Here is a 12,786-nt window from a genome sequence, read left to right as displayed (position 1 = left end):
GAATAGAGAACAAGAAAAATCTAGGAAATTAAAAATGATAGTAGAAACAAAAACGTCAATAGAAAGTTTGAAAGATAATTGATACTTCCTAGAAAACAGAAAAAAAGACAAAACTGGAAAACAGTAAGGAAAAAAATGAAAAGGTTCAAGAAGGTCAACATATTCAAAGAACAGGAGTTATAAAATGGGGAAAAAATGACAAAATACTTTGCCAAAACCAAAGAAATGAGTTTCTAGATTCAAAGAGACCACCCAATATCTGGTATGATGAATTTTAAAAATTCACAATAAAGAAATATCACTGTACAAATTCCAGAACACCAAGGATAAAGAATAGAGTGATTCTAAAGTCTTCTAAAGAGGAAAAGCAGCTTACATACAAAGGACTGGACGTCAGAACTGGAATAAACTTCATAATTACAACACAGGAAACTGGGAGACAATGGAAACAATGCCTTCAAATATCTGAGGGAAAATTATTCCTCACCTAGAATTTTACACTCAGCCAAATTATAAATTAACTGAGGGGGTAGAATAAAGGCATTTTAAGACATTCAAGATCACAAAAAATTAATCATCCATTCACCCTTTTATTTACTTATTCATGAGAGACAGAGAGAGAGAGAAAGATAAAGAGAGGCAGAGACATAGGCAGAGGGAGAAGCAGGCTCCATGCAGGGAGCCCGACGTGGGACTCAATCCCAGGACTCCAGGATTGTGCCCTGGGCCAAAGGCAGGAGCCAAACTGCTGAGCCACCCAGGGATCCCCCGAATACTGATATTCTTAACAGGTAGCCTTCTCTAAAAGGAATTGAGCATTTATTTCCTTTCCTGATATCTTTTAGGTTTTCCAGTTTTATAGTTTCCTTTACCTATGTTATGCACAACACAGATCCTGTAAAATATATGAAACCTACTCTTGTTCTTGTTGTGAATGAACTCTTTTAAGTTCCGCCAATGTAATTTTATAACATGGAATTTAAGCATAAAGTTATACAAGTAGCGATATAAAGTAGGGCACTGAGGATATAATTTAACTCCCTGGGCCTAGCAAGAATCAAGTAAGTAGTGTGCCAGTTGTAGAGACTAGATAGGAAAGAAAATACATTCAGGAAGGGAGTAAGAGAAAGGAAAAATAGGATGGTGTTTATAGAGAATGCTGGAATTTCTTGGAATGATGATATCCAGGGTAGGTGACTAACTGGGAAGAATAACATCAGAAATAATAAATGATCATCACAAATATCCCTTCCTGAAAATTTTAAAAGTTTAAGATTATATATAAATTGCAGAGGAAAAAATGATGTCAGAAATCAATACAACTACTAGAGGTTATGTGATAAAATAGCCAATATTACTAAATAAAAGATTTAAATATTTTAAAAACTATGTATAATTTCTTCTAAATAACTATGTACCTAAGAGTCAAATTCTTTTTTTTTTTTTTAATTTATTTATTTTTGATAGTCACAGAGAGAGAGAGAGAGAGAGAGAAAGGCAGAGACACAGGCAGAGGGAGAAGCAGGCTCCCTGCACCGGGAGCCCGACGTGGGATTCGATCCCGGGTCTCCAGGATCGTGCCCTAGGCCAAAGGCAGGCACCAAACCGCTGCGCCACCCAGGGATCCCCTAAGAGTCAAATTCTATATAAAATTGTTCAAAATCAGAGGATTAGAATAAAAACTTGGAGACCAGAAGTCAAAATGATAAAGTCCTTAAAATAAAAGCTATTCTGCATCCAGTAAATCAGTACGTTTTTACATTAAAATAATCACATTAATTTGAAGATGAATCAAGCCCAGTTTGAATTTTCTAAACCTCTATTTGCAAAAGCCCAAGATGAATTTATAATACTTCTTTTATAACATGGCAACTACCATTCTCACTAGTCATATGATTCCTAGCCCAGTAGGAAAAATTCACTAAAATAAAGTCTAAATTTAAAGACAGTAGCAGAAACAGATTCAGAATGTAAGTAATTGGCCTAGGAGTCACTGGAGATCTGTTGAGACCTTTCAGTTTGCTTAGACTACTCAAACAGTATAAACAGTCACAGCACTTACCTTTCAGTGTGGCCTTCTTCAATACTTTCATGGCATAAAGCTGTCTAGCATCAGAGCCTGAGATTTTTTTGACTAAGAAAACCTGTATTTAAATGAGAGATAAGTTTTACAAAGTATCACAAACTATGCCATTGTTAAAAATAAGATCCTTTCTATAATAGTTTATTATTAGAGATTCTGATAGACTGTAGATATTTCTTTTTCTTATGTATCAACTATAAATACAATGAGTTGTAAACACTGGTAATAACTTGGGGTGTCAACATAAGTGAATACCTTGTTTTCTTTCTTTTTGTTGTCTGCCAATTCCCAAAGAGCATATAAGACACAAAAATTTTTAAACTATGTAATTAAAGTCTAACATGTTTGAAGTATAACACAGGTGGTCATTGCTCTGCTTTTAACAAAATAAAAATTCTTCTGATTTGATAGAAATTGTCACACAGTTCTCCTTGACCACAATTTTCTATTGATATAATTATTTATTGATAATTGGTCTTTTCAAGGTATGAAAACTGCACATAAATTTTTCATTGCTGGGCAAAACAATTTAAAACACACTGAAGAGGCCATTCACAAATATTTAATGTGACTTAAGACAGAACCCTACCTTTGATCTTTTAAAAATCGAATTATCGTATATAACTAAATATGAAGAACACAGTTCCTAGGTATGTTACTGAGCTTCTTGATTTTCCAAATTATTTTTAGCTTCTTTCAAAATATAGTGTGAAATTTATGCAAAATGAATAAGCCTGCTTTAAATAATTCAGTCATGCTATAACATGACTAATATAAAACTATCTATAAATCTCTTCTATTCATTTTGATCATTAGGTTTGTGATCTAAGTTTTTACTTAAATTCCAGTTCATTAATTTATAATGTAAAATTAGTTTCAGGTGTACAATATAGTGATGCATGATCTTCTTCATTCAATCTTTAAGCATACTGGCTAAATAGACCTGAATTTCAACTTTTTTCTTCACCTATTCTTTCCTAGCATTTGTTATTGAGTTGCTACAGATGGGAAGAGAAGCAATTATAATCAAGAATTAACTTTCAGGTCAGCTCTCAATTACCTGCACTAGCATGCCAGTCCATTAACACAAAATCAAAAAATGCTACATTCAACTGATTCTAGGGCAAGTCGAGTTTCTCACTTTGAGAAACTGTGCTAAAGGTGATTGACAGTGACCTCAAAAGTCTAGTGAAGAGCACCACAACTTGCACAGAAACTTTGATGCATTGTGTGTTCCTCTCCCCAAATCGCTCCCCCACCCTCCACCCCTCTCATGATGCCTCATCACCCTTTAGTTCTTTTTAGCCAGTTAGCAGGGAGCCAAACTAGGGAGAAAAAGCATTCTTAATCAGGCTCCTAAGATGGAATGATGTTCAAATGTTAAAAGTAATCAGAGATTATTAATATTTTTGAACAGAAATAAATTCTAATTAGGTGAAATAATTAGGATTCACCTGGTATTTATTCTTAAAATTCCCTTATCAAGCTTCTTTGTGCCATTCTACAAGAAAAATTCTCCCTGTGGATTCCAAACTTCTTTCACCCTTCTTTGAAAGTACTTTAACACTTTTCAGCACTTCTAGTTTGTAAAGGACCTTCACAAGCATTTGTAATACATCATCATGATAATTTTGGGAGGCAGGCGGACTAAGGAATGCCTATTTATAGCTGCACAAGCTATGGCTAAGAGAGGTTAAATAATTTGACTAGTGTCACAGTGGAGGTATTGGAACAAGAACCAGGCCAGCCACCCAGTTCTGTGCTCCTGCTCAGGCACTCTTAATCTATTCCCTCTGGCACGTCACCAGTCAAGTGTAGCCGGAGCAGCAGTGGTCCCAGATGCCATCGGATCTTCCCCAACCACAGCATTCATGACCTTTCGAACTCCCCCATGAAGCTATTCTAAGCTCTGACAGGTCATCCCTGTTTCCTTGGCTTACGCTGTCTTTTTAGGATGAGTAAGAAAGGAGACGCCCTATTTTTAATGTTTGCTATTTATAGTAAGGTATTTAAGTTACTTTTAAAGAAATAAAGGGAGATGCATGCTAACCTCTGGCAACTTAAATATTGTGTTCTCTGAAAATCTAATGTATAGAAAGAAACCAATCTATTTGGGTTTATCCATAATGCATCTGCATGATAATACAATTTCATAGCAGATACTATGTGCTTGGCCTTTTATCATTTAATTTTCACTATTAACCTATGAGGTCAGAACTATTATTTACTCATTACTTCTGTTTTTTTAAAAATATTTATTTATTCATGAGAGACACAGAGAGAGAGAGGCAGAGACACAGGCAGAGGGAGAAGCAGGTTCCATGCAGGGAGCCCGGTTACTCATTACTTCTTTCCAGAATTATATGTTAGATATTGTGCTACCAGCTCAATGCTGAGACACGGCACAAAGAATGTCCCTTGTACTCACTGAAAGAACACATAGTCTAGTTGAGGAGATAGCCAATAAACAAACAACTACACAAATGAAAAACTGCGATTGTGGTGAGTGCTGTGAAGATGACATGTATAATGTTCTGACAGGGTAAAATACAGGGATATGACCTAGTCAGAATGGGAGAGAAGACTTCTTTGAGATGATAACCATGAAAGGTATTAATAAGATGAAGAAGGGGTGGGGTGGAGTGTTTCACGCAAAGGAGGGCACACGTGCAAAGGCTTTCTAGTAGGATGGAGCCAGGGGCTTAAGAAAAAAAAAGGGCCAATGTAGCCAGAACACAGGTAGTGAAAAATACAAAAGTGATGTTGTTGAGGTCGCTAGGCACCAGAACAAGGGGCTCCTCAACCATCTTAAGAGTATGTATGCCTTTATCCTAAAGGCTAAAGGAAGCTACTGAAGTATAAGATTACCTCTTGTTGGCTGTCATGTAAATAGTGGCTTGAGGAAAGAATAAATTTGGAAGTTCCAGTTAGGAGCCTCCTTCAACAGGCCAAGGAGAAATGGGAGTGGTATAGAATGGAGGAATGGCAGGGGAGGAGAGGACAGGCATGATTTGAGAAATCTTTAACTCAGTAGGACTTGCTGATAGATCACATTGGTGGTGAGAGGCAAGGGGAAAGGGTGGGCCATGGAACGATATGTTAAAAATGCCTCCCAAGTTTCTGGCTTGCTTAACTGGATGCCATTCACAGTTGCAAAGAAAAGTGAAACAGGATAGGATTGGGGGGGAGGGGAAAATCATGACTTTGGTTGTAGACATGTTGAGTTTAAACTGCCTTTGAGTCATGTGAAGAGAAAAAAATATGCAGCTGTACATAGAGTTCAGAGCTTAGAGGCACAATCTAGATTGGAGATAGAAATCTGTTAGGACAGCTGTATGTGGGTTATAATTAAGACAGTGGGCATAGAGAAAATAATTAGTAGGGAGTATAGAGTGAGGAGAAGGCAGCCTAGAATGGAACCTTGAGGAATTTCAATATTTAATGACGGCTGAAAGGAAAATAGGGCTTGAAGAGGTTAAGTAACTTGTTTAAGCACACATAACAAGTAAGTAGAAGGAAAAAAATCCATGTCTGGCTGATCCAGAGCTTAAACTTGCAACCATTACATTCTACTGCCTACTTAACCCTATATTTGAAACAAAAGCATCATTTTGAGTTTAAAAGAGGTTAACAGATGTAATAAATTACCTATGTTAGCCAAGAATTGCTAAACAATCCCCCTAAAATACACAAGGGAGCTAAAGTGGTGTTGTTTTGAGGGCTTGCAAAGCATAATATCTTCAGATGTTTCATCACGGGGAGGTGGTAAGGAAGCATTGCAATGTGAAAGTTGAATGCAGTCGGAGAATCTTCCTCCTACTGAGGAATGGATTAGTTATATCAAATCATAGTAATCATAATACTGTACTTCTCAAAAAGGAGGACAGAAAGTGTCCTGAGGTATGCAGCAGGGGGACAAGGAATATTTGAAGAAAATGATGATGATGTTGCATCTTCTGGACCAATTGTAGTTGGTGGCTCTGGGAAACATTTTTTGATATTAAAAACAAACATGAATATCATTGAATAGAATGCAACCTTTGCATTCATTTTGAAAACTACTTGTAAGTCTCCAGAATTTCATACTCATAGTGGTAATCCCCCACCCTAATTCCATGGGTGTAACCATTCACTTTCTGCTGGTATTAGGGATACTCTGGAAGAAAGATTGGGATATATTGCTATAATGTATCTGGCAAGATCACCTTCCAAATTTACATGAGGACTCAAAAAGATTATCAGGGGAATATTTTTTATTTTAATCATTTGCAAAATGCAATTGAGAGGTCACATGGTCTTTAAGATAAAATAAATATGAAGTGATTACTGACAATTTATGAAAATTTCCAGTGTCCTTTGAGTGACTTTATTCACTTTCCCAAACTTACTGATAGTGACAAATTTAAGAAGAGAGAAACATTGCTTAAACAAATATTTCATAAAATATTTCCATTCTCCATCTGTATGAACAAATTCCAAAAAAAAAAACACTTTTTAAAAACACACACACTCATGACTTACCTTTCCAAATGATCCCTGCCCTAATACTTTTAAAAGTTCAAATTGGGAAGGATCTGCCTTTTCATGTCCTTCCTTTACATGATGTGTGATCGCAATTTCTTTGATACTGCCTTCTTCCTATTGACATAAAAAAATAAAAAGGGGGAGGAGAGAGTTAGAGATAGTTTCTCCAGCTATAAATCAAGAAATATAAATTTAGCATATCATATTAGAAATCCTCAAATTATTATTATTTTTAAAGTAAGCTCTATGTCCAACATGGGGCTTGAACATGTGATCCCAAGATCAAGAGTTGCATGCTCTACCAACTGAGCCAGCCATGTGACCTGCAAATACACCTTCAAGTTAAAAGTCAGAGAGAATGATACCAGCCCACTGCATAAACCAACTTAACCTCTACTTAACATTAGCACTGAGGTATTTCCAAGTCTTCATTCTTCCTATTGGAGACAATTAGAATAGTTTCATGGGATAAGGGCAGAGGGTGTAAAGAAGTCTGAAAACACAAAAGAATAATTTGCTGTGTTCTTTTTTTTAAGATTTATTGATTTATTTATTCATTCATTCATTCATTCATTCACGACAGACACAGAGAGAGAGAGGCAGAGAGACAGGTAAAGGGAGAAGCAGGCTCCATGCAGGGAGCCTGATGTGGGACTCGATCCCAGGTCTCCAGGATCAGGCCCTGGGCTGAGGGCAGTGCTAAACCGCTGCGTCACTGGGGCTGCCCTAATTTGCTGTGTTCTGACATGTGCTGGTATTAGGTAGAACCATGTCCCCCTCCACATACACAAATCATGTTTATTGGAGAGTGGGGTTGAAAAATATTCCAAGGCAAACATGGTGATTTCTTTTTTTTTTTTTTTAAAGATTTTATTTATTTATTCATGAGAGACACAGAGAGTGAGAGAGGCAAAGACACAGGCAGAGGGAGAAGCAGGCTCCATGCAGGGGGCCTGACGTAGGTCTCCAGGATCACACCCTGGACTGAAGGCGGCGCTAAACCGCTGAGCCACCCTAGCTGCCCAAATATGGAGATTTCTACCCTCAGCAAGGCCATTTGAATCAGTATGCTGAAATTTATTTTGTTGGAAATATATAAATTACTTTCTGTTTCGAGTACTTGAGATCTGAGAGGTGGAAAAGGCAATAACTCTAAAACACAAAATCAAAAAAGATTTAACATATGGATGGAGGATTAGACACAGGAAAGAAGTTACTACTACTCAGCATAGTAAAACAGTGGAAGGTCTTAGGGTTAAGAAAAGAATTTTTAGACAGCGGATACTTCAGTATATCTGAGGGAAGGCATCAGAAATGAAGAAAGGTTGAAAATATATGTAGGTATATACAGAATTTCAATTACTTATTCACTCTGGGATTAGCAGATAAAGTATACCTTATTTAATTAAGACAAGTACTATAGGTTACAGCCAAAAACAATGAAGCAAAACCCAACAATACCAGAAATATAAGCCTATCAAAGACTATTTTTCTCTTTTTTTTTTTGCCTATCATGTTATTTTTTCCTACTGCCTAAGTATTAGTGGAATCAAATGTGTTGTACACAAATAATTATTTTTATTATTTTTGTGTTCCATATGCATGTTTGAGCTCAACTAATATTTTCTGAGATAGGATGTTGGCTATATATAGAGTTACACAGTTTTTATTTTATTTTTTTAAAAATCTTTATTAATTTATTTAACTCTACGATAGTCACAGAGAGAGAGAGAGAGGCAGAGACACAGGCAGAGGGAGAAGCAGGCTCCATGCACCGGGAGCCCGACGTGGGATTCGATCCCGGGTCTCCAGGATCACTTCCTGGGCCAAAGGCAGGCGCCAAACCGCTGCACCACCCGGGGATCCCATTTTTTAAAAAGATATACTAGGTATCCTAATGTGGCAGGTTTTGAAAATGAGCACTGAAAGGAAGAAAAGCTCCTGTAACAGGACAAAAAAGGAATCCAGCTCCACCATTTTACTTCGTAAGACCTAAGTGTGTAGACTGTGTGACTACTTAGGCAACTTAATCATTTTGAATGCTCTCAAAACTGTGGCAACAATAAAACAATCTTCTAACATGGTTTAGTCCTTTATTTTGTAATTTCACATGCACTATCTCCTTTATTTCTCATAATCATCCTGTGCAGTAGGTGTTAGGGTAGAACCAAGCATTACCTGACTCTGAGACTCTACTCCCTTCCTGTGCAACCCTTCTCTGCAAATAAGACCAGTGTATAGGGGCTCGAGAGTGATAGCTCTTTGTAGCTATATTAGGAAAGGTAGGAAGCAAATTACCAAATTATTTTAAGAAAACTTTCAAAGAACACTGTATATGTGGAACTGATTAAGGAAGACTTAGATTAAAATCCAGCAAATATTTATTAAGCACCTATCATGTACCAAGCCTGGATTAGGTGCTTTTTTCACCTTTTATCTTACACTTATGTTTTATAACAAATCTTTGGCTACATATCAATGTTAGCGAGGGCTGATAACAGGGTGGAGTATACTTCAGAGCAAGCAAAAACATCTCAGAATTCTCTACAGACTCCCCCATTCATCACTAGAAATTTGACAGATCTTTTAAAGGCCAAATGGTTTGAATACAATCTAAAGTTTAAAGAGATTAAGTAAAGATCACAAACCAATAACTGGCAGACTTCTGGCTCAATTCCAGGTTCTGACTTCTAAAACAAGGCTCTTAGCATTATACCACACTGAGACTGTTAGAGCCTCTGTGGTTCTCCATCCAAGATCAATGACAGGAACATACACATTTATTTCCTACTGGTATGTAACTCTTGGGTCAGTTAGCTAAAGTGATTAGAGAAATGTCTCTGAACTTTTGGTAGCATATCCTCATCAGTAAAAAAAAAATAGCATATACCCAATATTTGTATACTTATTGGGTTATAGATTATATATACTTTTTCTATTACTAAATTATGTACATTACACATGGAAATGAAACTATAAAGAAATTCTCCTCTTTCTTTTCTGTAACCCAAAGTGCTGTCACATCACATTTTAAAGACTAGTGGATTACAGACTTAAACTCAAGAGGCCAAGGTCACAGGTTGGATTTTAACATGTACCAGTCAGCCTACTATGGAAAAAACTATCTGTTCAAGAGCCTAACTGGAATCTAACAGCCATGTATGCCTTTAAATCATGAGGCTATGAAGAACTATACTCTATAACATTCTATGTCTTACCAGTTTTCTCGGGTAAGTGGGATGTAATTTTTTTTAAAATTTTTATTTATTTTTATGATAGTCACACACAGAGAGAGAAAGGCAGAGACATAGGCAGAGGGAGAAGCAGGCTCCATGCACCGGGAGCCCGACGTGGGACTCGATCCCGGTCTCCAGGATCGTGCCCTGGGCCAAAGGCAGGCGCTAAACCGCTGCGCCACCCAGGGATCCTGGATGTAATTTTAATTTTTTTTTAAAGATTTTATTTATTTATTCATGAGAGACACAGAGAGAGCAGTAGAGACACAGGCAGAGGGAGAAGCAGGCTTCCTGCAGGGAGCCCGATGTGGGACTCGATCCCAGGTCTCCAGGATCATGCCCCGGGCTGAAGGCGGCACCAAACGACTGAGCCACCCAGGGATCCCCCTGGATGTAATTTTAGACTGCAATATTGTTTCATCTCTTATTTCATAAAAATACGTACTATAATTGTATGTCACAAAGGTGCAACACAGGTAGGGAAGGATCACTGAATTATAAATGTTTTGTATTTTGCAGTAGGCATAGAGGATCAAGTCTTATTCTCATAATGAGAGCTGCAATCAGGTTATGGACCTCAAAATAAACAGCAGTAACTATTCAAGCCTTCCTTTCTTCTCATGTCAACAAGTTACCAAAAAACACAGAATCTCCCTTTGACCCTTTCATTCAACAAACATATACTAAAACATCTACTATGCATCAAACATGGTAATGGGAATACCTTTCTTTCTTTCTTTTCCTATTTCCAATAGCATGGCCCAGGTATAATCCTTAATTACCTTTCCTGTGGAAAACTGAAACAAACTTGGTTACTCGTAATGACCCCTTTGTGCCAATGCCAGTCCACTTCATCCTCCTGCCAAATTCACTTTCTGAAATGAGAGCTCCAGTCATATGACCAGAGTGCTCAAAAGCTCTCCTGAGTTTTCATAAATTAAATGCACTGCTTCACCTTGGCACTTGAGGCCCTCTACAATATGGCTACAACTTACTTTTATGGTATTTTCTCCCAACACTGCCTTACACGTAATCTTTTGTCAACCTGGGTTCTTTCCTGTTCCTCAAACATTTTGTTTTTAAAATCAAAGTAATACATGCACATGGATGACAAATCAAATAGTGACAGAATACCTTATGATTAAATGCAAGTCTCTTCTCACTCCCATTCCTCAGGTTTTTAAAAAAGTTCTTTCTGCACTTACTTTGATAATTTCTTGGTTTATTAAAGACAATGCCTGCTAATTTAAAGTAAGATGAAGGAATTGCTCATACCACTTTCATCATCTTCCCGATTGTTTGATAATTATATTACTTTTACATAAACTTCTTTCTATTACTGTTGTATAGAATCCTAACTTCTTTGTTTTGTTTTGGTTTATTTCAAGATTTATTTATTTGAGAGAGGGAGAAAGAGAGAGAGAGAGAGAGAGAATATGAGGAGGGTTGGGGCAGAGGGAGAGGGAGAGAGAGAATCTCAAGCAGATTCCACCACGAGCACTGAAACTGATGTGGGGCTCAATCTCATGACCCTGAGATCACGACCTGAGCTGAAACCAAGAATTGGACACTTAACTGACTGAGCCACCCAGGAGTGGAACCCCATGTGGGCCTTGAACTCACAACTCTGAGATCAAACCCTGAGCTGAAATCAAGTGCTGGATGCTTAAATGATTGAGCCACCCAGGTGCCCCTTAACTCCTCACTTTACAAAGGAGGTTAATAATGCCTATACGTTTTTTCTCTCAAACTTCCCTATGTTTTTATTAATATTAAAAAATTAACATTCTCTTCTGTAACTACAAGCAAATCCTTCATGCTGTCACCACAGCCATTTATTTATTTACTTGTTTGTTTGTTTCTTTGTTTGTTTAGCAGGCCTATACACCAGCATTCACATTTTTAAGACAATATATTGTTTACATCCTGGCTAGAAAGTACATTAAATTTCCTTTTATATGGGCCCATAAAAGTGACTTCCAAGACAATCCAAGGGGACTCAAAACAAAACAAAACAACACTTACTTCATCAAATGCTTAAATTCATGATACATTTTACTCTGAGTTCTATTGGGACCATAATTTTTTTTACATGTTTTTCTTTTTTTTGAAGATTTTATTTATTTATTTATGAGAGATACAGAGAGAGCCAGAGGCAGAGGCAGAGGGAGAAGCAGGCTCCCTGAGGGGGGCCTGATGTGGGACTCGATCCCAGAACTCTGGGATTACACCCGGAGCTAGGATCACAGCCCCATCATCCCTGGGGGGGGGGGGAGGTTAATCTGACCATTAGTCTTAATTTTTCCTTAATCCTTTACCATACTTCCCATTCTTCTGAGAGCCCTCCATTAGGTTGTTCTCTAGGCTTTGCTGCATAGCTATTACCTCTAGATATCTCTTCAGTGCTTCCCTGGTCGAACCCACTATTCACAGTTTCCCATGTCCTTCTCTTTCTCAGATTACTCCCTTGTAACTTGTTAAGAAAGGTGATGTGGAAAAAAGTTTTCTGAATCTTGCACATCTGAAGATGTCTTTGTCTTCACATTTGTACACTTTGGCTTGGTACCAAATTCTAGAATAAAAGCAATCTGGCCTTGAAAGTTGATGCTAATGGTCCACTGCCCTCTAGCAGCCAGGACTGCTACTGAGATGGGTAATGCTAGCCTTATACACATTTTTTTTGGGAAGGTGAACTGTTTTCTTTCCAGAAGCTCTAAGAATTTTCTCTGTCCTTGTACTTCTGAAATTCCACACTAGTGAGATAAATATGGGTCTCCTTTCTCTTAGAATGCTAGATGGTTGGTAAGCCTTTATAATCTAGAGACCTGAATTCTTCTCTGTGTCAATGCTAACATTTTTTTTTCTTTTGATAATTTCCTTCCGTCCATTTTTCAGGGTTTGTCTTTTTGCAATTTCTCTATTAGTTAGGTATTGTATATCTGG

At 37.4% G+C, this 12,786-nt stretch overlaps 1 protein-coding gene across 13 annotated transcripts in view; it reads right to left on the bottom strand.

Moving 5' to 3' along the window:
• RPS6KA3 (ribosomal protein S6 kinase A3) overlaps positions 1–12,786 on the bottom strand; it is a 108,793-nt gene that overhangs the window by 43,966 nt on the left and 52,041 nt on the right. For all 13 annotated transcript variants that reach the window (XM_072815958.1, XM_072815950.1, XM_072815954.1 and 10 more), the window contains 2 exons: positions 6,605–6,721; positions 2,063–2,144 (listed from right to left, as the gene is read on the bottom strand). In XM_072815958.1, the coding sequence (XP_072672059.1) occupies positions 2,063–2,144; positions 6,605–6,721 (199 nt within the window). The remainder of the gene's footprint in view (positions 1–2,062; positions 2,145–6,604; positions 6,722–12,786) is intronic.

The sequence above is a fragment of the Canis lupus genome, chromosome X (assembly GCF_048164855.1).
Source record: "Canis lupus baileyi chromosome X, mCanLup2.hap1, whole genome shotgun sequence".
NCBI lineage: Eukaryota > Metazoa > Chordata > Mammalia > Carnivora > Canidae > Canis > Canis lupus.
The sequence above is the reverse complement of the archived record's forward strand: the minus strand, read 5'-3'. Positions and strand labels throughout refer to the sequence as shown.